The 24,925-nt window shown below is 48.0% G+C and overlaps 1 protein-coding gene across 3 annotated transcripts in view; it reads left to right on the forward strand.

Annotated features, from left to right (window-relative positions):
- STAB1 (stabilin 1) overlaps positions 1–24,925 on the forward strand; it is a 128,318-nt gene that overhangs the window by 73,537 nt on the left and 29,856 nt on the right. For all 3 annotated transcript variants that reach the window (XM_030569075.1, XM_030569074.1, XM_030569076.1), the window contains 12 exons: positions 105–161; positions 2,872–2,967; positions 7,410–7,605; positions 7,941–8,036; positions 8,665–8,710; positions 16,586–16,665; positions 17,849–17,974; positions 18,551–18,624; positions 19,009–19,083; positions 22,238–22,357; positions 23,506–23,553; positions 23,692–23,775. In XM_030569075.1, the coding sequence (XP_030424935.1) occupies positions 105–161; positions 2,872–2,967; positions 7,410–7,605; positions 7,941–8,036; positions 8,665–8,710; positions 16,586–16,665; positions 17,849–17,974; positions 18,551–18,624; positions 19,009–19,083; positions 22,238–22,357; positions 23,506–23,553; positions 23,692–23,775 (1,098 nt within the window). The remainder of the gene's footprint in view (positions 1–104; positions 162–2,871; positions 2,968–7,409; positions 7,606–7,940; positions 8,037–8,664; positions 8,711–16,585; positions 16,666–17,848; positions 17,975–18,550; positions 18,625–19,008; positions 19,084–22,237; positions 22,358–23,505; positions 23,554–23,691; positions 23,776–24,925) is intronic.

Raw genomic sequence — 24,925 nt, forward strand, 5'->3', positions numbered from 1 at the left:
GTCCTCTCTCTATATGATGATTTGTGGAACACTTTAAAACTAGTATTTGAGTGGGACATTTTAAAAGGGACTGTGTGTGACTTCTCCTGTTTCTTGTCCTCTAGTCGAGGTGCGCTAAGTGTGACAGGGGGATAAAGTGTCCTTCCGGATCGGTCCTGGCTGTAAGTCTCTGATTTGTTACACACCCTTGCATGTGGTTCGGGGAAAGCGGTTTTGTTTTCAGCAGTGAGAGTTGTGGAGATAGGTGAGGGCAAGCAAAAGGTCAACCCACTATTTGCTCATTCTTCTCTTGTATTTATTAACGAAAAAAGAGAGGTGTTTCCTGTCCTCATTGTTCATGCGTAACAACTGATGGATTGAGGGCAAATGTGGGCTGTTCCAGCTGGAGAATATGGCACCCGGAATCTTCTCATGGAGCCATTGTCCACGCTGTGCTTGAATTGAAGGATCTCTTTAGAACATGCAATCTAGAGTGGGGAACCCATTGAACATGGTCTTAATCCATCACTGTGTTCCCATCTGCCTTTTAGGGAATTCTTTGATCTTTGGGTCTCTGCCAGCTACTTTATTTAGGCTGGTTGCTGAGAGGCCCTGTGCTAGTAGAAGAAGGAGCTCTGGGAAATTCCCGACCCCTCATGTGAGCAGACGGGGGGATTAGCCACATCCGTAGGTCAGATCAGATGCTGCAATGATTAAACCCTGAATACGTAGTGGCCATGGAGTCAGAGAAGAGCCCAGAGCACCTCTGTGAAGGGGGAAAGGCGAGTGGCCAAGTAGAGGCTGGTGGAGAGTGTGAGATTATTGCCTACATTGGTTGGATGGAGGGATATGAGAGAGAAAGGGGGAGAAGGGAGGCAGAGTTTGGGGATGGAGGAGAAGGGCTGATGCACCGAAAAGAATACATTTATCTTAATGGCTCCAAGCAGAACAATTTCTCCACTTTTATATCCACACATCCACCCTGCAATGTCGTCCCTTCCCAGTGACTTAGTCTGAAGCAATCCCAGTACAACTATTTAAACTGTGTCCTCCACTTGTAGGATACACATTGAGACCTTACCTGACGTCTTTGGGAAGGGGGACAGATTCTGGTGTTCTGGGCTTTCATACACAGTGTGTGCTGGGAGAGGGTTATTGTAAGAGAATGTGTTTCAGTATAACCAGCCCTGTATTCATGGCATGTGGGGATGGAATATACAGTTGTGCAGAGGGGCGAGCACTGTGCTTAGTCACTACTAAGGGCTTGTCTACATCACAAAGTTGCAGCTCTGGTGAGGGGGTTACAGCGCTGCAACTTAGGAAGTGTACACATCTGCAGGGCATCACCAGCGCTGCAACTCCCTGTTTGCAGCGCTGGCCGTACTCCCGTTTTGTCTCGGGTGTAGAGGATCCAGCGCTGGTAATCAAGTGTAGACACTTACCAGCGCTTTTCTTGACCTCCGTGGAATAAGCAGGTATCCCAACATACCTGAGGATACCTCTCTGGTAATCAAGCAGGTCTCCTTCCCCGCGGTTTGCTCCGGTGTTCTCCGAATCCCCCCCCAAGCGGGTCTCCTTCCCCGCGGTTTGCAGGGGGGTTCGGGGAACGCGAGAGCAAACCATGGGGAAGCAGGGTCTCCTTCCCCGCGGTTTGCTCTCGCGTTCCCCGAACCCCCGTGCAAGCAGATCTCCTTCCCCGTGGTTTGCTCTCGCGTTCCCCGAACCCCCCTGCAAGCAGGTCTCCTTCCCCGCGGTTTGCTCTCGCGTTCCCCGAACCCCCGTGCAAGCAGGTCTCCTTCCCCGCGGTTTGCAGGGGGGTTCGGGGAACGCGAGAGCAAACCACGGGGAAGGAGACCTGCTTGTGGGGAGGGGGTTCGGGGAACGCGAGAGCAAACCGCGGGGAAGGAGACCTTCTTGCACGGGGGTTCGGGGAACGCGAGAGCAAACCGCGGGGAAGGAGATCCGCTTGCAGGGGGGTTCGGGGAACACTGGAGCAACCCGGGGAAGGAGACCTGCTTCCCCGCGGTTTGCTCTCGCATTCCCCGAACCCCCCTTGAAGCCGCCCAACAGCGCTGCAGTGTGGCCACATCTAACACCATTTGCAGCGCTGGTTGCTGTAAGTGTGGTCACTCTGCAACGCTGGCCCTATACAGCTGTACTAATACAGCTGTAACAACCAGCGTTGCAAAATTGTAGATGTAGACATACCCTAAGTCTCATTTCAATCTTATTTTGAGAGCTTAAGTGGTGAATATTCCTTGTGCTGGCCCTCTGAACAGCAGCACAGGACAAAGTATTACCTGGGCCCAAATTCTGGTCTGTTCAACCCAGTGGAACCTTTCATTGACTTCAATGGCCATCTCACACAAGTATCAGTGATTAGGATTTAGCCTCAGATCTCTTGTTTTTCCAACACTGTTGCTAAGGAAAACCAGTTTTTCCAGATTAAACTGTTAGTGAGGATCACACAGGTGGGTTCACTTGCCTCTTGACTTGCCACTTTGTTTTTCAAAGGATGACAAATGTTTGAAAAATAATCAAGTTCTTCCTGCTGGCGGCAGTACTGCATTATACAGTGATGACATCTGGTACTGTTGGTTTATCTAATTCATTACATGCCAAAAAGCATGCCAGGGGCTTTCTCTTTTACTAGCAGACATATTGGTTTTATGGAGAATAAAACTGAGGATTTTAGTCATCTGGAGTTCTTACACATCAGGGCCTGGTATGCTGGTTTGCTCTCAGCTCTGGCATTGTTGAGTTCTTATTGCTGTTCTTACAGACAGGATAAATAGTGTTGTTTTTCTGTTTCACCAGTGAATGGACTGGCTCTGATATATGCTTGGTTTGATGGGCTGCTGGGTTATAATATTTTTTTAATTTTATCTGCAGGAAACTCCAGGAGATGGGAAGATGCCACACTGTTTATATAAACTTGGAGTTTCAAAAGTAGTTGGTTGTTATTTCACCTGTGTTAAAGTTTCTTTAGTAAGTTCAGATTTTAATGTACATTGACAATAATTTTCAGATGATTGTGAAAGACAAATCGTATGGCATTTTCATGCAAATAGGGGTCTATGGGCGGGTCCTGAAATAAACGTACTTGCAGAGATTTTGGTACATTTGGCAGAGTTTTTGTTCCGTTGGGTATTTTTGTAACAGTTTTCCAAATGTTCATGTATTAATATTACCCCTTTGGACCTGAGAGGCTAGTCAAAGATTGAGGCCCTGTGGATGTTCCAGTTGGGAGTAGAAGTTGAAAGAGTCTGGTATTTTCTTTGATGCAGTTTTGTTTATATAAAAGGCCTGTGTGTCTGAATGCAAATGGAATCAAATAGCAAGAAACAGCTTCTCTAGCTCACAGCACCAAAATAACTCTCTTTGCCTGCACCCTGACCCAAAAACCTCTTCCCAGGTTCTTTCAGGTTCAGCCACCAGGCTCGGGCTCTTTCCCTCTGTCTGTTCTTGTCTCTTTTTCCTCCCTTACACACATTCCCAGAGCAATACTCAGGTAAGCTCCTGTGAGGGTTCACACATACCTTTTCTTAGGTGGGACTTAGGTTTACAGTTATGTTAACTGAAGGAGGAGTTCCCACCTACCAGTCTCAATGAGGTTTTAACTCAGCCCATAACAAGATTTCACCTAGCCCATAACAACAGTTTGTTCTCTACTGCGTAATTTTTTGCAAACTTAATTGTGTGACTAAGCTGACCAATTGAAACTGACAATACAAAAAATGAAAACAAAACAAAAAAAAAATCCCTGGAACAACTAATAGGTGCTTTTTTTTTTTTTCATTTGTTGAAAATTGAAAATTTGTAAACAGAAAGATGTCAAAGTAATTTAAATGATTTTTCAAAAATATTCTGTTTTTGAGGGGGGGAGCTGAGACAGATTTCAGTGACAAACATCTTAGTTAGAAAAATGTCAGTAATTGCTGGTCTGTGCATATCTCTTCACTGGATGTATGTGCATGTGTCCAAATTCACACCAGCATCTAGTGCAGGCTTTTGTATAGGGCTCTGAACCATCTGGGAATGGAGGGGTTGTGGGCAGTGCAAGGTGTTTGCAACCTCCTTTCCCCTTGGCGCTAGGCTACTGAGACCTAGCACAGCCAGGAGGGGCTTGTCCACGGCAGCCAGGGGATAGAATCATAGAATATCAGGGTTGGAAGGGACCTCAGGAGGTCATCTAGTCCAACCCCCTGTTCAAAGCAGGACCAACACCAACTAAATCATCCCAGCCAGGGCTTTGTCAAGCCAGGCCTTAAAAACCTCTAAGGATGGAGATGCCACCACTTCCCTAGGGTAACCCATTCCAATGCTTCACCACCCTCCTAGTGAAATAGTTTTTCCTAATATCCAACCTAGACCTCCCCCACTGCAACCTGAGACCATTGCTCCTTGTTCTATCATCTGCCACCACTCAGAACAGCTGAGTTCCATCCTCTTTGGAACCCCCCTTCAAGTAGTTGAAGGCTGCTATCAAATCCCCCCTCATTCTTCTCTTCTGCAGACTAAACAAGCCCAGTTCCCTCAGCCTTTCCTCATATATCATGTGCTCCAGCCCCCTGATAATTTTCGTTGCCCTCAGCTGGACTCTCTCCAATTTGTCCACATCCTTTCTGTAATGGGGCCCAAAACTGGACACGCTACTCCAGATGTGGCCTCACTGCTGCCGAATAGAGGGGAATAATCACTTCCCTCGATCTGCTGGCAATGATCCTACTAATGCAGCCCAATATGCCGTTAGCCTTCTTGGCAACAAGGGCTGACTCATATCCAGCTTCTCATCCACTGTAATCCCCAGGTCCTTTTCTGCAGAACTGCTGATTTGCCAGTTGGTCCCCAGCCTGTAGCAGTGCATGGGATTCTTCTATCCTAAGGGCAGGACTCTGCACTTGTCCTTGTTGAACCTTATCAGATTTCTTTTGGCCCAATCCTCCAATTTGTCTTGGTCACTCTAGACCCTAATCCTACCCTCCAGCATATCTACCTGTCATCTGCAAACTTGCTGAGGATGCAATCCATCCCATCATCCAGATCATTAATAAAGATATTGAACAAAACTGGCCCCGGGACCAACCCCTGGGGCACTCCGCTTGATACCGGCTGCCAACTAGACATTGAGCTGTTGATCACAACCTGTTGAGCCCGACGATCTGGCCAGTTTCCATCCATCTTATAGTTCATTCATCCAGCCCATGCTTTTTTAACTTGCTGGCAAGAACACTGTGGGAGACCATATCAAAAGCTTTGCTAAAGTCCAGATATATAACATCCATTGCTTTCCCCATATCCACAGAGCCAGTTATCTCATCATAGAAGGCAATCAGGTTGGTCAGGCATGACTTGCCTTTGCTGAGAATCCATGTTGACTGTTCTTGATCACTTTCCTCTCCTCCAAGTGCTTTAAAATGTATTCCTTGAGGACCTGCTCCATGATTTTTCCAGGGACTGAGGCGAAGCTGACCAGTCTGTAGTTCCCTTCTTCCTTTTTTAAAGATGGGCACTATATTTACCTTTTTCCAATCATGCTATATCAATATGCTGATACACCATTTTCCTGCTGCAGCCTTCACCAGCTGGCTTCCTATGCTGTCTTAGGTGGAAGTCAATGCTGCCCTATGTGGCATAACCTCCAGGGTAGTAATTTATGGTGACTCAGTAATGTTGTAGCCCAGTTGGTGCAAGTGCATAGCCAGTATACGGGGCCTTGCCAGGTTTTTTGTGTTAGGTGAAATTGATTGTATGAGTTAGATATATTCTTTGATGCAATCCTGTTTGTGTATAAAGAATGTTCACAAAGCCGTTTCCCTGAACATAGCAGAAACAAACAGCAGGCAGTTTCCTTGTTCTCTCTTTCCAAGTCTGCCTCTCCAGTGAGTTCCGTGCTTAAGAAGCTCTGTCTCTGCTCCCTCTCTAGGCCAGGCTCACAACTACTTCTCTCCTTTTCTGCTGGCTTTCTCTGTCTCTAAGGGCTTGTCTACACTGTTACTTTACAGCGCTGCAACTTTCTCGCTCAGGGATGTGAAAAAACATACCCCTGAGTGCAGCAAGTTTCAGTGCTGTAAAGCACAAATGTAGACAGTGCACCAGCACTAGTAGCTATGCCCCTCGTGGAGATAGCTTTTTTAGAGCGCTGGGAGACCTCTCTCCCAGCAGTCTGCCGTGACTACACAAGCCACGTTAAAGCACTGCCAGTGTAGACTAGCCCTAATACACACAATTCCCCAAATAGTCCTCTAGCCCCTGCATTTGCAACCAGTTCCAGGGAAACTCTCTCAAGATACATGGGTTGATCCTGCTCAGGGTTAGCCATCATGCCCATGGCCTTGGGCAGTAGCCTCTTATTGTTTCCATCTATCACTTTAGCAGGGGGTATTTAGTTGCTTCTTCCTTTTTAGTTTAGCACACTCATCACCTTTAACCAGATCTGTGATTGTCTATAGATCCAAAGACCTGCTTGATGGCAGCCATTAACACCTCTAACACAACAGTATTTTCAACTGGAAAGTGTCCATACTCCAATAGGGTCTATGCACCTTTCAATATATGTCCAACACAGATTATTTTCTTCTGAGTGACAGTATAGCTTTGCTTTTGGATAAATTCCTGGTTACTTCTTCCATTATTGACTTGCATTCTACTCTGTTATTACTAATTCTCTCAAAAAAACATTTTTTCTAACCTCCAGCAGCACTGTATGTTTGCTGGTCTTAAATTTGTTCTCCCTTGTTTTAATTTGTCAGCCTCATAAAGTGCCAAATTCTGATCTCAGTTACATTAATTGAAATAATTTCTTCAGATTTATGCCATTATAACCAAGTTCTGAAACTAGTACAAACTGTTCAGTAGCACCCATCTTTTCTGTAATCTGGTTTTTAAATTCCACAGTTCTAACCCCCTCTTTATAATGAATGAAATCTAGTTATTTTGTGTGCTTACTGTATGTTTGTATTATAGGTAATATACTCACATTCTTATATAGAGAGTATATTTTATTTTTATTTATATAATTCCTTTAATATCACACTCTCTAGTTACTATTTAGCAATATCTCTCTTGATTTTCTTGCCTGTAGTGCTTCTTGTAGACCCAGGTGAAAGATGTTGAAATGGAATTTCAGAGCATAAAAATTAAACTGATTTATTTGTGTGTCAAAGCAGGGTTAACAGATATGCTATTTTCAACTCACTACAGTCTTTAATAAGCTTAGCAGCTTCTGTCAATAAACGTGGACATATGAGACAAGCCTAACAGTATATTTGCTGTTAGTATGGCATCATAATCAGCAATTATCAAATGATAAAATGAATATAGTAGCTACGTAAATAGTATACATGGGCCAAAGAGGGATGATTTTGATAATGTAACATTTTCTATCCTTTGAGATGCCTTACTCCAGCCTATTGTGTCCTTTCTCAAAGGTCTCTATCTGCTGTCCAGGTTACTATGGACATATGTGTGAGATGTGCCCAGGGAAGCCAGGCAGCTCGTGTTCAGGGAATGGAGTGTGCCAGGATGGCATTACTGGCAGCGGGGAGTGTCGCTGTCATGAAGGCTTCCACGGCACAGCCTGTGAGATGTGTGAAGTGGGCAGATATGGAGCGGGTTGTAAATCAGGTGAATTCATACTTGCTTTTGAAACTTGGAACTGCCATTGAACTCACACAGGGAAGAATGAGTTCCTCCATGTTTTGCAGGGCAGTATGTGGGACACTTGCATTGCCACTGCCTGAACTGTATCTGTGTTGTGGATACAGTACTAGAGAACCTCCATTCTCAGACCTTTTAATCTGGCACTTCTCACATAAGCACTAACGTTCCCTTAATATTTTTCTTAAAGAAACTAAAACTTCATCTCTTGCATGTAGCAATGTATTGATTTACAAAGTACCAGACTTCTCTTTGCTCATTAGAGCTAGCTGGTTTGACAATGGCATGGTGTTTCTCCACAGTGTGTACTTGCAGAAATGGAATCTGTAATGATGGCTTGCACGGAGATGGGAGCTGCAAATGTTTCCAAGGTTGGGAGGGCATCACCTGTGAAAGAAGTAAGTGACTGAGGGAGGCACATGCAGTGTAAGATTCTTCTCACAGAGGCAGGATGACTGCTGAGCATGGCTGGCTTTTGGTAGTTTGTGATACAACTAAATATTTCAGTGACCCTGATTGGTAGTTTTTGATTGATTTTCCACCCCCGCCCCTTGCCACCATATGATGATAGGGTTGGCCCCTTTCTAATTGTTGGAAATGGGATACCTGACACCCTGCCCCTGCTCCACCTCTTTACCCAAGGCCCCTCCCCTGTTCCACCTCTTCTCCTAAAGCCACGCCCTCATCACTTGCTCTTATCTCCCTTCCTCCTGTGGCTTGTTGGATTGTCTCCACCTCCATCCCTACCCCCGCAGCTGGGCTCCCTCTGCTCTGGGGCTGGGATGGGAGCTGCTGCAGCCTAACGAGCCTGCCTGCAGGTAGGAGGCAGCCAAAGCGGAGCAGGGGGCTGGCATGCATTAATGCATCAGCACTTCTCCCCACCCCACAGTAACCTGACTTTTGGTGTCCAGTCAATACATCCGACCAAACACTGAGTCCATTTTAAGTTTTTTATCCTAGACAGCTGAAATGGTGGAGCTGTTAGTAGACTGGAAAGTGAAGCTGTGTTCATGTTTTCTCTTGCAGGAATTGGGATTGATTTGTGTAACAACACTTGCCACCTGATGGCCAAGTAAGTACCACCATGGTGCCAAGGACATAAAACGGTGTTTGTGTTTGTTTTACATGGACTTGACTTTGTGTTTGTAAAAACATGGAAGGTTGGTGTGAGAAACAGAACACTATATATTAACTAAGTACCTACATAATTATTTATTCCACCCTTTGAACACATCTTGCATTTAAAGTCCCTATTGTTTCTCTGGAGGAGTGAGTGTGTGTGTGTATGTGTACGAACCCTTCCCAAGCACAATCTGTGGTGTGGAGACAGAAGTAGACTTGCTCCTAAGTTGAATCATGCTTCATTTGCAGGCACATTAATTTCAAATTACATCCCCCTTCTAGAAATGAGACAAGCAGGCTGGTTGAAATTAAGAACTGAAAAATGCTGGCACTCTGCTGAGCTCTGAGCAAGATCTGGCTGGTTACTGGAAAACTCACACAATGTTAAAGCATGGCAATTGGTCCTAACATTAAGTAGTATGATGGGGCAAGGCCAGATGGCTATAGTAAAGTAATGGGAGACAGATATTAGCCACAGGTGAAACAAATCCCTGTTACCAGGATAAGCAAATGGCAGTTGCTCCAGGTCAATTAAGACATCTGGGGCCAGTGAAGATCTTTCCAGAAGGCAGGGAGGACGCCTAGGTTGATTGGGACACCTGAAGTCAATCAGGGGCAGGCTGAAACTAGTTAAAAGGCTCCCAACTAATCAGGTGGGGGTGCGTGTCAGGAGCTGTAGGAGGAAGTCACGCTGTTGGAGAGACTGAGCAGTACAAACCACATCAGGCACAAAGGAGGAGGCCCTGAGGTAAGGGTGAAGTGGATCTTGAGGAAGTGGGGGCTGCTGTGGGGAAGTGGCCCAGGGAATTGTACATGTCCTGTTTCTAAAAAGTCAGCTACCATAGCTGATACTATTAGGTTCTTCTTCGAGTGGTTGTTCATGTCCATTCAAAGTAGGTGTGCGCGCGCCCCGTGCACGCCAGCCAGAAGATTTTCCCCTAACAGCGTCCGTGGGGTCGTCCCTGGCACCCCCTGGAGTGGTGCCACTGTGGTGCCCTATAAAGGGGCCAGCCGATCCTCCACCCCCTCAGTTCCTTCTTACCGCCGGTGACAGCTAGCTGGAACTTCTCTTGCGCATAGCAAGTTAGCAGTGTCCTATACTTGTGTATAGTCCGTGTATATAGTTAGTTTACTTAAGTCCTTGTATATAGTTCTTGGTAGTTGGGGGGTCCCCCTCGCCAAGTTTTCGTCGCTCGCTGGGGCATGCCCGGGTCCCCCAGGTTTAATCTCTGTAAGGACTGCGGGAAATTCATGCCCAAGAGTGACCCGCACTCTGCTTGTTTGAGGTGCCTTGGAGAGAGCCACCAAAAGGACTAGCGCTCTATCTGCAGAGGCTTCCACCCGAGAACTCTCAAAGACAGAGCTCAAAGACGTCTTCCTTGGTGCGGAGCGCCTCGGCACTGGCATCAGGACTTAGGGCCCAGCCAAGTCTTCTAAAACCCGGCACTGGACGGAGTCGGGTCATAGGAAGTTGGCCTCAGCGCGGCACGCTCACCGTCGCCGGTGCCCACTAAGAAGAGAGAGCCGGTGATGGAACGGTCACCCCACCATGACCTGAGGCCGATGCTGTCTGTGGGTGCAAGCGGACAAGTTGGGCTACAGCCCTCGGCTGCTCCATCGACTCCTGCACCGCAGAGAAGCCGGTCGAGTCCAGACCAGCCTAGATCCCTGGACACTGGAGGCGTTCGAGGCAGTCTCAGACTTGATGAGACTCCCGGCGCCGGCCTCCCGCACCATAGGGAGTTGCCTACCGCAGCCCATCCCCCAGTACAATCTAGGGGCAAGCCGGCCATGCTGTCGCCTCCCTCATGGCACCGCGCCGCTAAGGCAGCATTGGACCAGATAAGAGGCTCCCCGCCGCTTCAGCATCGCTCTCCAACGGCACCAGGTGCTGCTCCGCCCCAGGTCCCCCCAGAGACTTCAGACTCAGAGGCAGACTCCTACTGCTCCAGCCGGTCGTGGAGCAGGAGATCGGTTTTGGGGGTGAGCCACCAGCGTTACCCACAGTGGCAGCAGTAATGGCATCCACCCTCGCAGTGGCCCTTTTGGACCCCGTGAGCCTGCCACCAGTCAGTAGGCCAGGCGTTTGGTCCTCGATCAAGGTCGGCCTCGGTCTCCTCAGCATTGGTGGCCCCAGCGCAGCTGCATCCTCCACCAGCACCGTCACCAGGCAGGGGTGTGCCATATTCAAGTTCAGCATCCCCTAGCCGGGCAACGGCACCGGCAGCGGCTACAGTTCTGGCTCAGCAAGCACCGCCCGATACGCCAAGCCGCTCACTGGCGACCCCGGTACCAGTTGCAGTGCCGCATTTAGAATCGGAACTGGCCCCGCAACCACAGTACAATGTGCCGCAAGACCCCGAAGGACTGCACGCACCAGAGGAAATGCCGAGCCATGTAATTTCCCCCTTTTTCTCCCTGTACGAAGCGGTCTCAGGCAGGGCTGCGGCACTGGCCCTGGGGGACACTCGAATCCTCCAACAACTGCTCCAGCGAGCAGCTCAGAGCCTCGCAATCCAAGCTGAGGAAATCGAGGTGGACGCGGACCCTGTAGTAGACATCCTGGCTCCCTCAGGGCCATCCAAGGTGGCTCTCCTGCTGATAAAGTCTACAGCGGATACGTCCCGCACCTTATGGCAAACGCCAGCCTCACTGGCCCCTACTGTCAAGAGAACAGAGCGGCGCTATTTCGTCCCCTCTAAAGGGCACGAACACTTGTACACCCCCCCACCCCCGGACTCAACTGGTGGTGGATGCGGCCAACCAACAGGAGTGTCAAGGGTCAACACCAAAGAGCAGGGACGCTAAAAGACTCGACCTCTTTGTCAGAAAAGTGTATCCACGGCAGGCCTACAACTCCACATTGCCAACCAACAGGCAATTGTAAGCCGATATGGTCATAACACGTGTTCAGCCATGTCGAAGTTTACGGAACTCCTTCCCCAGGACTCAAGGTCAGAGTTTTCTGCCCTAGTGGAAGAGGGGAAGCTGATCTCCCGAGCCTCTCTCCAGGCTGCCTTAGATGCCGCAAACTCAGCCTCGCGCACCCTGGCCACGGGCCTGGTCATGCGGCAGGGAGCCTGGCTCCAGGTCTCGGGCCTGCCCTATGAGGTCCAGCAGACCATTCAAGACCTCCCCTTCTAGGGGCAGATGTTGTTTTCAGAAAAGATGGACAAGCGTCTGCATGGCTTAAAGGACTCGTGGGCCATGCTTCGCTCGCTGGGCTTGCATATCCTTGCAACCCAGCGCAGGCAGTTTAGGCCGCAGACGGCTCCATGCCCCTACCAGCCTCAGACTTGCCAGGAGCTGGGGCGCAGGTGGGGCAGAAATGGCAGGAGGCGTCACCAACGCCACCCCTTAGGCCAGGCGTCTGGTCAATCGAGACCACCATCGGGGCCTAGACCCCCTATTTGATGGTATGGTCGAGGGCGACCTACCTATCATGACTCTGGATCCTTCTACCCCTACCTTTGGGTCACATCTGTCCCCCTTCTACCGTGCCTGGTCCCGAATCACGTCGGACAGCTGGGTGCTCCGCACAGTAGAGAGGGGATATTCTATCCAGTTCTCCTCCCTCCCACCCCACCAGCCCCCTCCCCATCCCTCTTCAGGGACCCATCTCATGAGCAACTCCTAAGTCAAGAAGTGAAGTCCCTCATGGAAGTAGGGGCAGTGGAGGAAATCTCTCGGGAGCTCAGGGGCAAAGGCTTTTACTCCCGGTACTTCCTAATACCGAAGGCGAAAGGTGGCCTGAGACCCATCCTAGACTTGCGGCGGCTGAACAAGTTTGTGTGAAAGCTCAAGTTCCGCATGGTCTCCCTGTCCTCAATTATTCCCTCCCTGGATCCAAGAGATTGGTATGCCACCCTCGACTTAAAGGGTGCTTATTTCCACATTGCCATAATTCCCCGACACCGTCGGTACCTCAGGTTTGTCGTGGCTGACGCCCATCTGTAATTCACAGTGCTCCTGTTCGGCCTGTCAGCTGCTCCAAGGGTCTTCACGAAGTGTATGGCAGTCGTGGCAGCCTTCCTGAGCAGGCGAGGCATCCAAGTATCCCCTACCTGGATGACTGGCTCATAAAGGGCCGCTCCAAGGAGCAGGTGGAGACCCAGGTGTCGTTCATCAGGCAGACTTTTCTCAATCTCGGCCTCCTCTTGAACGAAGCCAAGTCCACCCTGTCTCTGGCACAACAAATAGAGTTCATAGGAGCAGTTCTGGACTTCACCCATGCCAGAGTGTACCTGCCGGAATCCAGGTTCTGTGCGATTTCCGAGCTCATCCTCAGACTGCACCACGCCCCGATTACCATGGCGCGAGTTTGCCTCCGGCTGTTGGGTCACATGGCAGCGTGCACCTATGTGGTAAATCATGCCAGACTCCGGCTTCGCCCGCTACCGTCCTGGTTAGCGACAGTATATCGCCCAGCCAGGGACCTCTTGGACTCAGTGGTGTCCATTCCCCACTTGGTGCTAAGCTCACTGCGGTGGTTGCTTGACCCGCAGAAAGTGTGCATGGGTGTCCTCTTCGCTGCCCCTCAACCCTCCCTCTCCCTGGTAATGGATGCCTCAGATCGGGGTTGGGGAGTGCATCTGAGACACCTCAGGACGCAGGGCTTGTAGTCGCCAGAGGACCTCAAGTTGCATATCAATGGAGGGAGCTGAGAGCGGTTTGCCTGGCTTGTTTGACCTTCTGGTCCCACCTGGCCGGCAGATGTGTTTCAGTCCTCTCGGACAACACATCGGCATATCAACAAACGGGGGTGCACGCTCCTCCCTCCTGTGCAGGGAAGCCATCGCACTGTGGGATTTCTGCGTCCACAATGCTACCCACCTGACGGCGTTCTACCTTCTAGGGGAGCAGAATGGTTTGGCGGACACCCTCAGCCGCTCGTTCCGGGGTCACGAGTGGTCCCTCTGATGGGATGCGGTACGCTCAATTTTCCAGCTTTGGGGCTTTCCCCAGTTAGACCTGTTTGCCTCGAGGGAAAACAGAAAGTGCTGACGGTTCTTCTGAGCCACAGTCAGGGGTCTCTGTCGGATGCCTTCCTACAGTCTTGTGGGGTCGGTCTGCTCTACGCCTTTCCTCCGACCCCCCTGATACACAGGGTGATTTTGAAGATTCGCAGGGATCACGCATGGGTAATCTGATAGCTCCGGTGTGGCCGCGCCAACATTGGTACATGTCACTCCTGCACATGTCCGTTCAGGCACCCCTGACGCTGCCCCTGCTACCGGACCTGATCACGCAGGACCGGGGCTCCCTCCGCCACCCGAACCTGGAATCCCTTCACCTCACAGCATGGATGCTCCATGGCTGAACCCAGTGGAGATGCAGTGCTCCCAGCAGGTCAGACAAGTGCTGCTCAGTAGTAGGAAACCGTCAACTAGGGCCACCTACCTGGCCAAATGGAAGCGCTTCTCCATATGGTCGGGTCAGCGAGGTCACAGTCTGCTGGGGGTCCCAATCCCCATTGTCCTAGACTATTTGCTCCACCTCAGACAACTAGGCCTCTCCCTCTCCTCGATTTGTGTTCACTTGGCAGCCATCTCAGCTTTCCATCCGGGAGAGGAGGGTGTCTCGGTGTTTGCGAATCCACTTGTCCAGCGTTTCCTCAAAGGTATGGACAGGCTATTTCTGCATGTTCGTCAGCCAGCCCCTGCTTGGGACCTGAAACTGGTCCTCTCCGCCCTCTCGGGGCCTCCGTTTGAGCCTCTGGCTTTGTGCTCCCTGTTGTACTTGTCGTATAAGACCACCTTCCTGGTGGCGATTACCTCGGCCAGGAGGGTGTCGGAGCTCAGGGCGTTAACATCCAAGCCCCCGTACATGGTCTTCTATAAGGACAAGATCCAACTTAGACCTCACCCGGCTTTCCTACCCAAGGTCATCTCACAGTTCCACATGGATCAAGATATTTTTCTCCCGGTGTTCTATCCAAAACCACACTCTTCCAATGAGGAGCAGAGGTTACATTCCCTGGATGTCCACAGGGCCTAGGCTTTTTACATCGAGCGTACAAAGCCGTTCAGATGCTCAACTCAGCTCTTCATCACAGTGGCGGATCGCGACCTGCATCCAGGAATGCTACCACATAGCTAAGACCCCTGTCTCTCCGGTCACGGCCCACTCCACTACGGTGCAGGCCTCCTCTGCGGCGTTCCTGGCTCAGATCCCGGCTCAGGAGATTTGTAGAGCGGCCATGTGGTCCTCCATCCACACGTTCTCATCCCACTATGCCATCACGCACCAGGCTAGGGATGATGCAGCCTTCGGTCATGCAGTACTCCAGTCAGCAGTGATCTCCGACCCCGCCACCTAAGGTTAAGCTTGTGAGTCACCTACTTTGAATGGACATGAACAACCACTCGAAGAAGAAAAAATGGTTACCCACCTTTTAGTAACTGTTGTTCTTCGAGATGTGTTGTTCATGTCCATTCCAGTACCCACCTTCCTGCCCCTCTGTTGGAGTGCCGGCAAGAAGGAACTGAGGGGGTGGAGGGTCAGCGGGTCCCTTTATTGGGCACCGTAGTGGCGCCACTCCAGGGGGTGCCAGGGCTGACCCTACGGACGCTGCTAGGGGAGAATCTTCCGGCTGGTGTGCACGCAGCGCACACACACCTACTTTGAATGGACACGAACAATACATCTCAAAGAACAACAGTTACTAAAAGGTGGGTAACCGTTTTGTCCCTAGGCTGGAGCCCAGGATAGAGGGTGGGCCTGGGCTCCCCCTTTTTTGCCCTCCCCCCCACAACTAATTACTGAGACTGGGAGACAACTGAGACTGTGCAAGGGAGGGTAGCTTCTCCTCACCTCCTTCATTGGCTCATGTTGAAAATGACTCAGTAGACTGTGACCCTTGCCTCTAGAGAGAGAAGGGCTACATGGAGGGTCACAGTGAGCTCTGAGGCTAGCAAAATCCACCAGGAAATGCGGGACCCATGGAGACAAGGACAGAGCTTTGTCACAGTAGGTTTAATAGTATTAACTAGAAGACACTTTTAGGGTTGGGGAATGGGGGTGTTGTACCTATTCAGTGAACCTTTAAGTACGGTGACAGGTGCTAGACTGAACAGGCCCAGGTAAGACAGCAGCAATCCCAGCTTCCCCCACTGGCAACCCACTGTCCCATTAAGGAGCCTCTCCAGTGACTTGGAGGGGCCACCTCTAGGAGTAAAAAGGTCTCTCAGTCTCCATGCTTGGTCAGTCCTTGGCCTCTCTGCTGATATTGCTGATAGTCAGGTTAAGCAGTGCCTATTAAAACAGTGTTTTCGAGATGGAGACTCACTGGCTTGCAAGGAACAGGGCTAAAGGCAACTCACTTCACATATGCACCAGAAAGACATCTGATAGTAATGACCTTATGTCCCCGCTGACCTGGGGCAGGTTAAAAACAGTGACTTAGGCTATGGAGCCCTTTCTCTCTATCACCAGTTAGCTGAGCTATTCAGTCCCTTATTTTCATTCTATACCTGAAGTACTGTAATGAATAGGGCAACCTTCTTTAATGCAGCTCCAGCATCTACAGATGTACAGAATGGTGTTCACAAGCCCAGTGTGCTTCATGCACTAAGCATAGTGCTCTCTTCTTGATAACTGTCCCTTGCAGCTGTTACCCTGTGCATGAAGTATTTGGATCAGTTTTGGGCATTGTAAAGAAAAGCTTAACTGCTTGATTTTGTTTCTCATATTCTATCAAACTCACCTCTTATCATAGTATCTAGCTGCCATAGTAGCTACGTTTAACATTGTATAATACTGAAGTCTATCACCAGGTGTAAGGTTAAGGCGAGAATGTCATTGTTCACTCTCTTGGTCGTTTCAGTTGCATTAATGGCTCTGTGGATTCCCTGCCTATTTGCTCCTGCTCTGCTGGATACACTGGGAATGGAACATATTGCTCAGGTATTTCCAACATACATGCAGTGCTCGAGTGCCAGCACAGGCTACACAAATGAGCGATCACAAAGGTTGCTTGCTTTCATAGCTGTAAGATTCTGGTTTTAGTTTGTGAAAGCATTGCAAGATTGAATGCATTATCCAGGGCAGGATCACAAAAACCCTGTTGCCTCAAAGTGCAGAACTTCCTATTGACTTCTGTACAGAGGGTTTCCAGGACCTTAATGCAACCCTTTTCACATGTCTAGACCAGAAAGGGAACTGTTCCTATTGCTCAGGTGGATAAAGGGAATGGCATGTGAATTGGCTGAATTATTTCTGGAATAGCTCCAGACACTCAATAGATTGCAGTGATGGATCAGGTCCATAGGATATACCTTCTTAGAGTGTCTAGAATTTTAGTCTATTTGACCATTTCATGAAAATTCTGCCTTGCTCAATAAATACTATTGAAACAAGACTCTCTAGGACAAACACATTTATTAACCTTCTCCCCCCTTTCCCAACCCTGCCACTCTCCCCAAAAAACAAAATGCAACTCAAGACACCATGGTGTTGAAATCTGCTAGATGTAAAAAACAAAACGATGTAAAGGACAATATTCTAACAGAATCACATTGCTTTTTCTGGCATAATTTGTAATTATGCAAAGACTAGGCACTTTAAGCAATAAATTCCAAGCTAATCAAGTTATAGTGCCAGTGAATGTAATAGCTTGCCTTTGGTATTGATCTCACCAGGGTCGTTATACAGATGAAAAAGCTTTATTGTAATCAGATGTGCTGCTTTTTTTCTGGCATAGTTTGTAGCTATTCACACAGCAAGTACTTCAGAGCAATCAGTTGTTAGCTAATCAAATTCTTATACCAATTAATTTGATAGCTCACCTTCAGCATCAGCCTCAGTAGCATCTTTATTAGTCATCTGTATCTACAAAGGAGCTTTAGCTTCATCAAAAACAATCTTTGATTGCAAATGGTTTAATATTTTTTGTTACAACAAGGTCTTTCTGAAAATAAGACACTTTAAACCCCAGAAATAAAGCTTCAGCTCTTAGAAGCAGTATCTTCTTTCTCTGAGCCTGAGGAAAATTGCATTAAGTTCATTAATTGCATCTTTGCAATGTCAATCCATTGGGCTTGGATATGTATCCCACTAAATCTTTTCCTTTGTTGTTTTTTGGTCACAGAAATAAATCCATGTGTGACTGATAATGGTGGTTGCTCCATATATGCAACATGTATTAATGTTTCTGCTGGAGAGAATACCTGCACTTGTAAGGAAGGCTATGCTGGAGACGGGACTCTGTGCCAGGGTAAGTGAGTGCTCTGATCTATGTTTTAACTGCAATACTTTGCAGGGAGGTGAAATCATGCTGGTATGGTGAGCCAGACCCTAATACCAAAGGGCCACATATCTTTTGGAGCATCACAATTTGTGAGAAAGTTATAAAAGCAAGTCTAGTGTTGGTTAAAACTGGGGAAGATGTTAATGCTGCTAGTCAGCACTTATGTCACTGCACAACTTGATACCACTTTACAGACTCATAAGGATTATTGCTCTATTTTATAGTAGGGGGAGGCTGAGACACACAAACAAGCCACATGCCAAGTCGAAGTCAAACCTTGGATTAGAACTCAGGAGTTCCTTGTTCCCCACCATATGCTCTAAACCACATTTTCAAGACCAAGAGGATGTGATGAATGGAACTTTTTTGGTTTCTCCATCACTAAACTCTCATGGTTACTGCTGTGATGATTTGCCTCTGTGTGACAGTATCTTCAGCTGGAGGGAGCTCTGTTTGCTATTCCTCTGTCATGTTTTTCACTCACTGGTCACCTCCCACTCTGGGTTTCTGCTGTGTTAACACGGATCTACTCTCTTGATGCAGAAATAGATGGCTGTCTAGAGCGCAATGGGAATTGCCACAGCTATGCAGAGTGCACTAAAACAGGCCCAAATCTGGTAAGCAAATCCTTTTCTCAGATGAGTTCGTTGGGGTTATTGGTAATCTTTCCCTTGTGAATATTTTTTACTAACATTTTGCATTTTTTCTCTTTCATATAGAAGGATCTACTTGTAACTAACTGATAACTACAGGGGGCTCCCTGTCTGAGAGCTGTTAACTGCATATTGGCCTATATAAAGTCTGTTGGCCAAAGGCTGGGGAATTTTCTTAGGTGATTATTAAGTAATCAGGACCTGGTTATTAATGAATGAACAGAGTGCACCCTTAAACTGTTAGGTGAAATATGCTCTCTCTCTTCTTACCCCTTTGTTCCGCTTGACTACTGTAAGTTTTCAATATTGTTTTTAGCTCTACAAAATAGCTTTGTTTTTCCTTCACAGGTTGCTTGTAACTGTCTTCCTGGCTACAGTGGAGATGGTGTGCAACAATGTGTCCCCATCAATCTTTGCAGTGAGGTTTGTCTGCATTTCCCTCTTACTTACTGTCAAAGGACTAAACCCTTAAGCTTCTCTTCATGCAAACCATTAATAGGCAGAGTTATTCAAAAGTTATCCAGCATGCAACCGTTCAGAATGAGCTAACTTGTCATGTTATGCATATAATATGCACACTAATGCCCTACTGAACTTCTCTGATTCATTGCTTCCTTTCTATTAGACAAGCTTCTTGGCCAGTGGAATGGGTTGCTAATGTTGATCCAATTTCTAGTGCATGTAAGTTTCCACGGTCCAGAGTAAAACAAACAGCATCACAACTTGCAGGAAACTGGCACTCTTAGGCCACGTCCAGACTAGGAATTAAAATCGATTTTAGATACGCAACTTCAGCTACGAGAATAACGTAGCTGAAGTCGAATTTCTAAAATCGAGGTACTCACCAGTCTGGACGGCGCCGCATCGATGTCCGCGGCTCTCCGTGTCGATTCCGGAACTCCGTTCGGATTGATGGAGTTCCGGAATCGATGTAAGCGCGCTCGGGGATCGATACACCGCGTCCAGACTAGACACGATATATCGATCCCCGAGCAATCGATTTTAACCCGCCGATGCCGCGGGTTAGTCTGGACGAGGGCTTATTGGCAGCCTCAACAAAGAGAGCAAGCTCCCCTCTTGCTCCGGGAGGTGGAACTCTGTGTCAAGTTTGAGACATATTGGTGGAGAAACTTGCCTCTTTCATGTTCAGCTAGTTCTGCTCTCATCCTCTATAACAGGCTGGCAGTTTTTGTCTGACACACTTCACACAGGTGTTGATTCTCCTGGAAGACTGTTAAATGAGCTTTTGTTGAATTATCTGTGCAGGTGGCTCATTAACCCAGCCACATATAAGGAAAATCAGAAGGGCACTGGGGAGACATGATCTAGTGCAGGGATGGGCAAACTTTTTGGCCTGAGGGCTGCATCAGGTTTTGGAAATAGCATGGAGGGCCAGTTAGGGGAGGGGGTCATGGCCCAGCCCCTACCCCCTATCTTCCCCCCCAGGGACTACTGCCGCTCCAACCCCCTGTCCCCTGATGGACCCCCCAGAACCTCTGCCCCAACTTCCCACCCCACCGCCCCATCCAACCCCTCCTCTCATTCCTGATGTCCCCCCTGGGATCCCTGCCCCATCCAACTACCCCTTCTCTCTGTCCCCTGACTGTCCTGGGAATCCCTGCCCTTGACTGCCCCCTGCCACCCCATCCAACCCCTCCTCTCATTCCTGACTGCCCCCTCTGGGATCCCTGCCCACCCCACCCTCAAATTTCCCTGCCCTCTATACAACCCTCCCCACTCCCTGCCCCCTTACTGCGCTTCCTGGAGCACGGGTGGCTGGCAGTGCTACAGCCGCACAACCCAGCTGGAGCCAACTGTGCCACCACCACCACGCAGCACAGAGCACTGGGTCAGAAGCTCGCAGGCTTGTTGCCTAAAGCATTGCACCAGTGATGGAGTGAGCTGAGGCTGCAGGGGAGGGGGACTAGCAGAGGAGGGGCCGGGGCAAGCCTCCAGGGCCAGGAGCTCAGGGGCCGGGCAGGAGGGTCCCATGGGCCAGATGTGGCCTGCGGGCCGTAGTTTGCCCATCTCTGATCTAGTGTGTGCGCTGAGAAGTCCTGAGAGAGGAATCCTAGGAGTTGCCAAACTTCAGGAGAAAATTTCATTTGAACTTCTTTTTAATTTATTTTTTAATAAAACCAAACCCAAGGGAGGGGAGAGATTAGGCTCCACATAACATATGGACTGAGCTTTTAGAGCAGGCTGAGAAAGAAGCCTAGTCTCACACAACCCACAGTTAAGTGTATGGTACTCCATGTTACCTCCCTGACCTTGTCTCTCTGGTACTCCATATATCTACCTCAGAAAGCAGAAGGGCTGAACTGAGCGGAACTGCGGTTTCATGCAGTCTAGGCCTTCCAAGTCTTGTTCTTAGACAACTCTCAGGGTTCCCTCCCCACTCTAAACTCTAGGGTACAGATGTGGGGACCCACATGAAAGACCCCCTAAGCTTATTTCTACCAGCTTAGGTTAAAAACTTCTCCAAGGCACCAATTCCTTCCTTGCCCTTTGTATCGCTGCCACCACCAAGTGATTTAAACAAACGTTTAGGGACGGCCACTTGGAGCCCTACCTCCCCCAAGATATCCCCCCAAGCCCCTACACCTCCTTTCCTGGGGAGGCTTGAGAATAATATCCCGACCAATTGGTTACAAAGTGAGCACAGATTAAACCCTCTGGGTCTTTAGGACTCTGAAAAACAATCAGGTTCTTAGAAGAAAATTTTAATTAAAGAAAAGGTAAAAGAATCACCTCTGTAAAATCAGGATGGAAGATAACTTTACAGGATAACGAAAAGATTTCAGCCACAGAGGATTTTCCCCTCTGGGCAAAACTTTAAAGTTACAAAAACAGGGATAAACCTTCCTCTTAGCACAGGGGAAATTCACAAGCTAAAACAAAACAAACTCTAATGCATTTCTTTACTATTACTTACTATTTCTGCAATATAAGATCCTTAGTTCAGATATGGCTTAGGGAGATGTATTTTCCCTGCCCTCGTTCTTTGCTGACTCCGAGAGAACAAAGAAACCAAAAACCTTCCCCCATAGATTTGAAAGTATCTTCTCCCCTTATTGGTCCTTTTGGTCATGTGCCAACCAGGTTATCTGAGTTTCTTAACCCTTTACAGGTAAGGAGGGATTTTATGCTACCCTTAGCTGTATGTTTATGACAACGACTAAGCTGCCCCATGTAGAAAGCTTAAAACAAATATCTGCCATGCTATTTCATTACTGTACTTCAGCTGAAAAGCCACTGTAAACCATTTTTTTTCTTCATCGCTAAATCCTTCAGAGCTGTCTTATTTGAATGGCTTTTCCTCTGTTGGGCCTGGTGTAGTTATCTGTCTCAGAGCAGTGTTTGCCAGCTTGGTGGAAGAAAACCTGAGGAAAAAAAGACTAATAAAATATTGAGTTTCAATAGAAGTGCATGACACTAGAGGGCAAAATACAATGTCAGAGGTTACCTTGAGTCAGGAGCAGGCACGAAGAAGTGGGCGTTCCGCTACTAACTGGTAGATAAACTTTCAGACCACTAGCTGTGTGACTAATTGGGATGCTCTTATTTTTCCTGCCAGAATAATGGAGGCTGTAGTCAATTTGGTTTCTGCAAGTACACTGGACCTGGGACTCGAAACTGCTCCTGTGGTTGGGCCCAAGTTGGAGATGGGTTCACTTGCAGAGGCAGCGTGTATCAGGTAGGTAAAGTGCATTCAGCTAGGATTGTGTTTGAACGGGCACTAGTCTGGGTGAAATACTTCCTCTTCTGAAGCAGCACACCAGGAAATAAGCAGGATACTGAACTCTTGTGACCTGGAAACATTTGGAAATTCAGCCAAGGGATTGGGAAATGTATGAAAGACCTAGAAGGGTTAGAAATGCATTTAATCCTGGCCAGATGTCCCTACTAACCAGGAGAAAGCTGAAACGAGGAGCCATGCCCAGCAAAACAGCAATGAAATGCAGCTGCACTCTGAAAAGTGTCCCTGTAAAAGTGACACTTGGGGTTCCATGGGTGGGTGACTTCCAGCACCAGTGTGTTCAGGGGGCAAATAAAGAGTTTTTCAGGAGTGACATCTGGTTCTTCGGGCTGGTGGAACTGGGAGAACATCACTAGTTCGAAGGGTAGGGGCTAAAGGCCGTCAAGGAGCATGTCACCAGACTGGATGTCAGGGAGGCCTGGGTTCTGTTCCCAACTCTGCCCCAACTCATTGTGTGACCTCTCCATTTCAACAGTGGTGCCTATATTAAATCTATGGGGGAAGAGCTCTTTACATGTGTGCCGTGTTAATGCCTAGTATTAATTACAGTTGTTATGATGGGACAATGTGCCCTGCTCATGTCTTGTGTGTCACTTGCTGGTTGTAGTTGGAGATATCCATGCTGCTGGCACAAACAGGCTAACGCAGAGTGGATGTGTGTGACTGCTCCATGGGCAATTCTGCAAGAAAAGATATGGCCTAAATGCTGGGCCAGGTAAAATCCCTGAGTTAACTCCTATGAAGGGATTGTCTACATTAGGCTTTTCCCCTAAACTTTCCTACCCCTGCTACTATGGATAGGTGGTTGCAGCTGGTGGGTCCCAGTGCAGGTTGTCTACCAGCATTTTAACCGCTGTGTTGTCTAACCCTTATCGAAACCTTAGCTGTAGCAAGGGAAATACTAGAAAAACAAGCTTAGTGTAGTCAAAGGACCTGAGTCTCTATGTATGGGGTAGGAAGAGCACCCTAGAGGTCAGTGGCAAGATCAGTTTAGTGAGCTGATGGGAAGGGTTTTCTTTGCATCAAACCCCAAGAGATTTATAGAGAGACTCGCCATTAACGTTAGCTATTCTGATTTATTTTAGGAGCTCCTGAGAAGCAAAGCAACATCCGAGTTCTTTAAGCAGATACTGGTTGGTGACAAACAGTAATTATTGTCTAAAAGTATAAAAATTGCCCGGTGTTTTCGTGAAAAGCTCTGGCTAATGAGAATTGTGTTTGGTTTCTGTTTTGCTTTGTTTTTGTTCCTGGTGCTTACTCTGTGCTTTTAGGCCTTCAAAATCAAGGAGTTAAGTGGAGAGGGGCCTTTCACCATCTTTGTTCCACATGCGGATTCAATACAAAACAGTACAACGGTAAGCAGCCCCTCCTTTCGGTCCCCTTCTCTGACTCCCTAGCTTTGTCAGTTATTTGGTGTGGTCAGGCTATGATTTCCTCTCAGACAAACTTCTATTTCCTTAGATTCTATTTAGTTGACTCAAGGGGTCAAAAACACCCCAACTTTTTAACTGTATTTAAATCCTGAGGTGCTCGTTGGATTCTTCCTCAGTCTCTGGTCCTATTCAAGCCAATAGCATGCTTGTAATGTGGCCTTTGCTATAACAGAACCCTCAACTAGGAGGTGCACTAACCATCTTGCCAGCCAGGCTGGATTCTCTCCTGTTCTGGCTTCACAATACCATTAGCTTTAGAACTACACATGACCCCAGTTCTGAAGAATCCACCCCTTACTTCATTTTTGTGTTCCAGAATATAAGTTTTCATTGAAAAATTAATTAATTTTCTAGATTTTGTGGTAACCAAGAAAACCTTTTAAAACGTGAGCTGTGTATAAACAGAGGCATTGATGTCTACTTGAATCTGCAGACTGCATGGAGCAATAGCTCTGAGGGGGGTGAACTGCATCCCCTTTCGTGTCCAAGAGGGTTTTAATTCTGAAACCTAACGAGGACAATCAAAATGTCCAGCAGGTGCCAAAACCTTCAGCTTCGCCACAACCCCTGATAACTGGTACTGTGCAGTTCTGCATTGTTAATACAAATATCTCCAGACCTGCAAAAATGTTGTGGCACAGGAAAATAAGTGGAATTTAATATCCCATGGTATTTGTTTTCATATTTCTTTCAATAAACCCCTTTATTGGTTCTTTTTGTTGGGTTGGTTTTGGTTTGTTTCTGTTTAATTTGCATTCTGCTGCACTGCAGTGGGGTGGACATGGGGCCCTGTCCACAAGCCTCGAAGTTCAGAAACAAATGGTCCCAAAGGTCAGGGATGTTCAGACGTTGGGGGTTCTAGTCCATTACAGGGAAAGGGACCTGTGAAAAACCCAGATCTGGATCTCCCCAAAGTAAACCTGAGGTTTTGGTTTGGCCCCCCTACTCTGTTCAGAATGTGGCCAATCCTGGATGCTGACAGTTTGAGGCCAAAGTTACTTTTTCTCCTTGAGCCAGTGACTTGAATTTTCTGCTCACTTCCATCATCTGAAGTCACTTGGAGCCTCTTTTG

The sequence above is a fragment of the Gopherus evgoodei genome, chromosome 7, assembly GCF_007399415.2.
Source record: "Gopherus evgoodei ecotype Sinaloan lineage chromosome 7, rGopEvg1_v1.p, whole genome shotgun sequence".
Lineage (NCBI taxonomy): Eukaryota > Metazoa > Chordata > Testudines > Testudinidae > Gopherus > Gopherus evgoodei.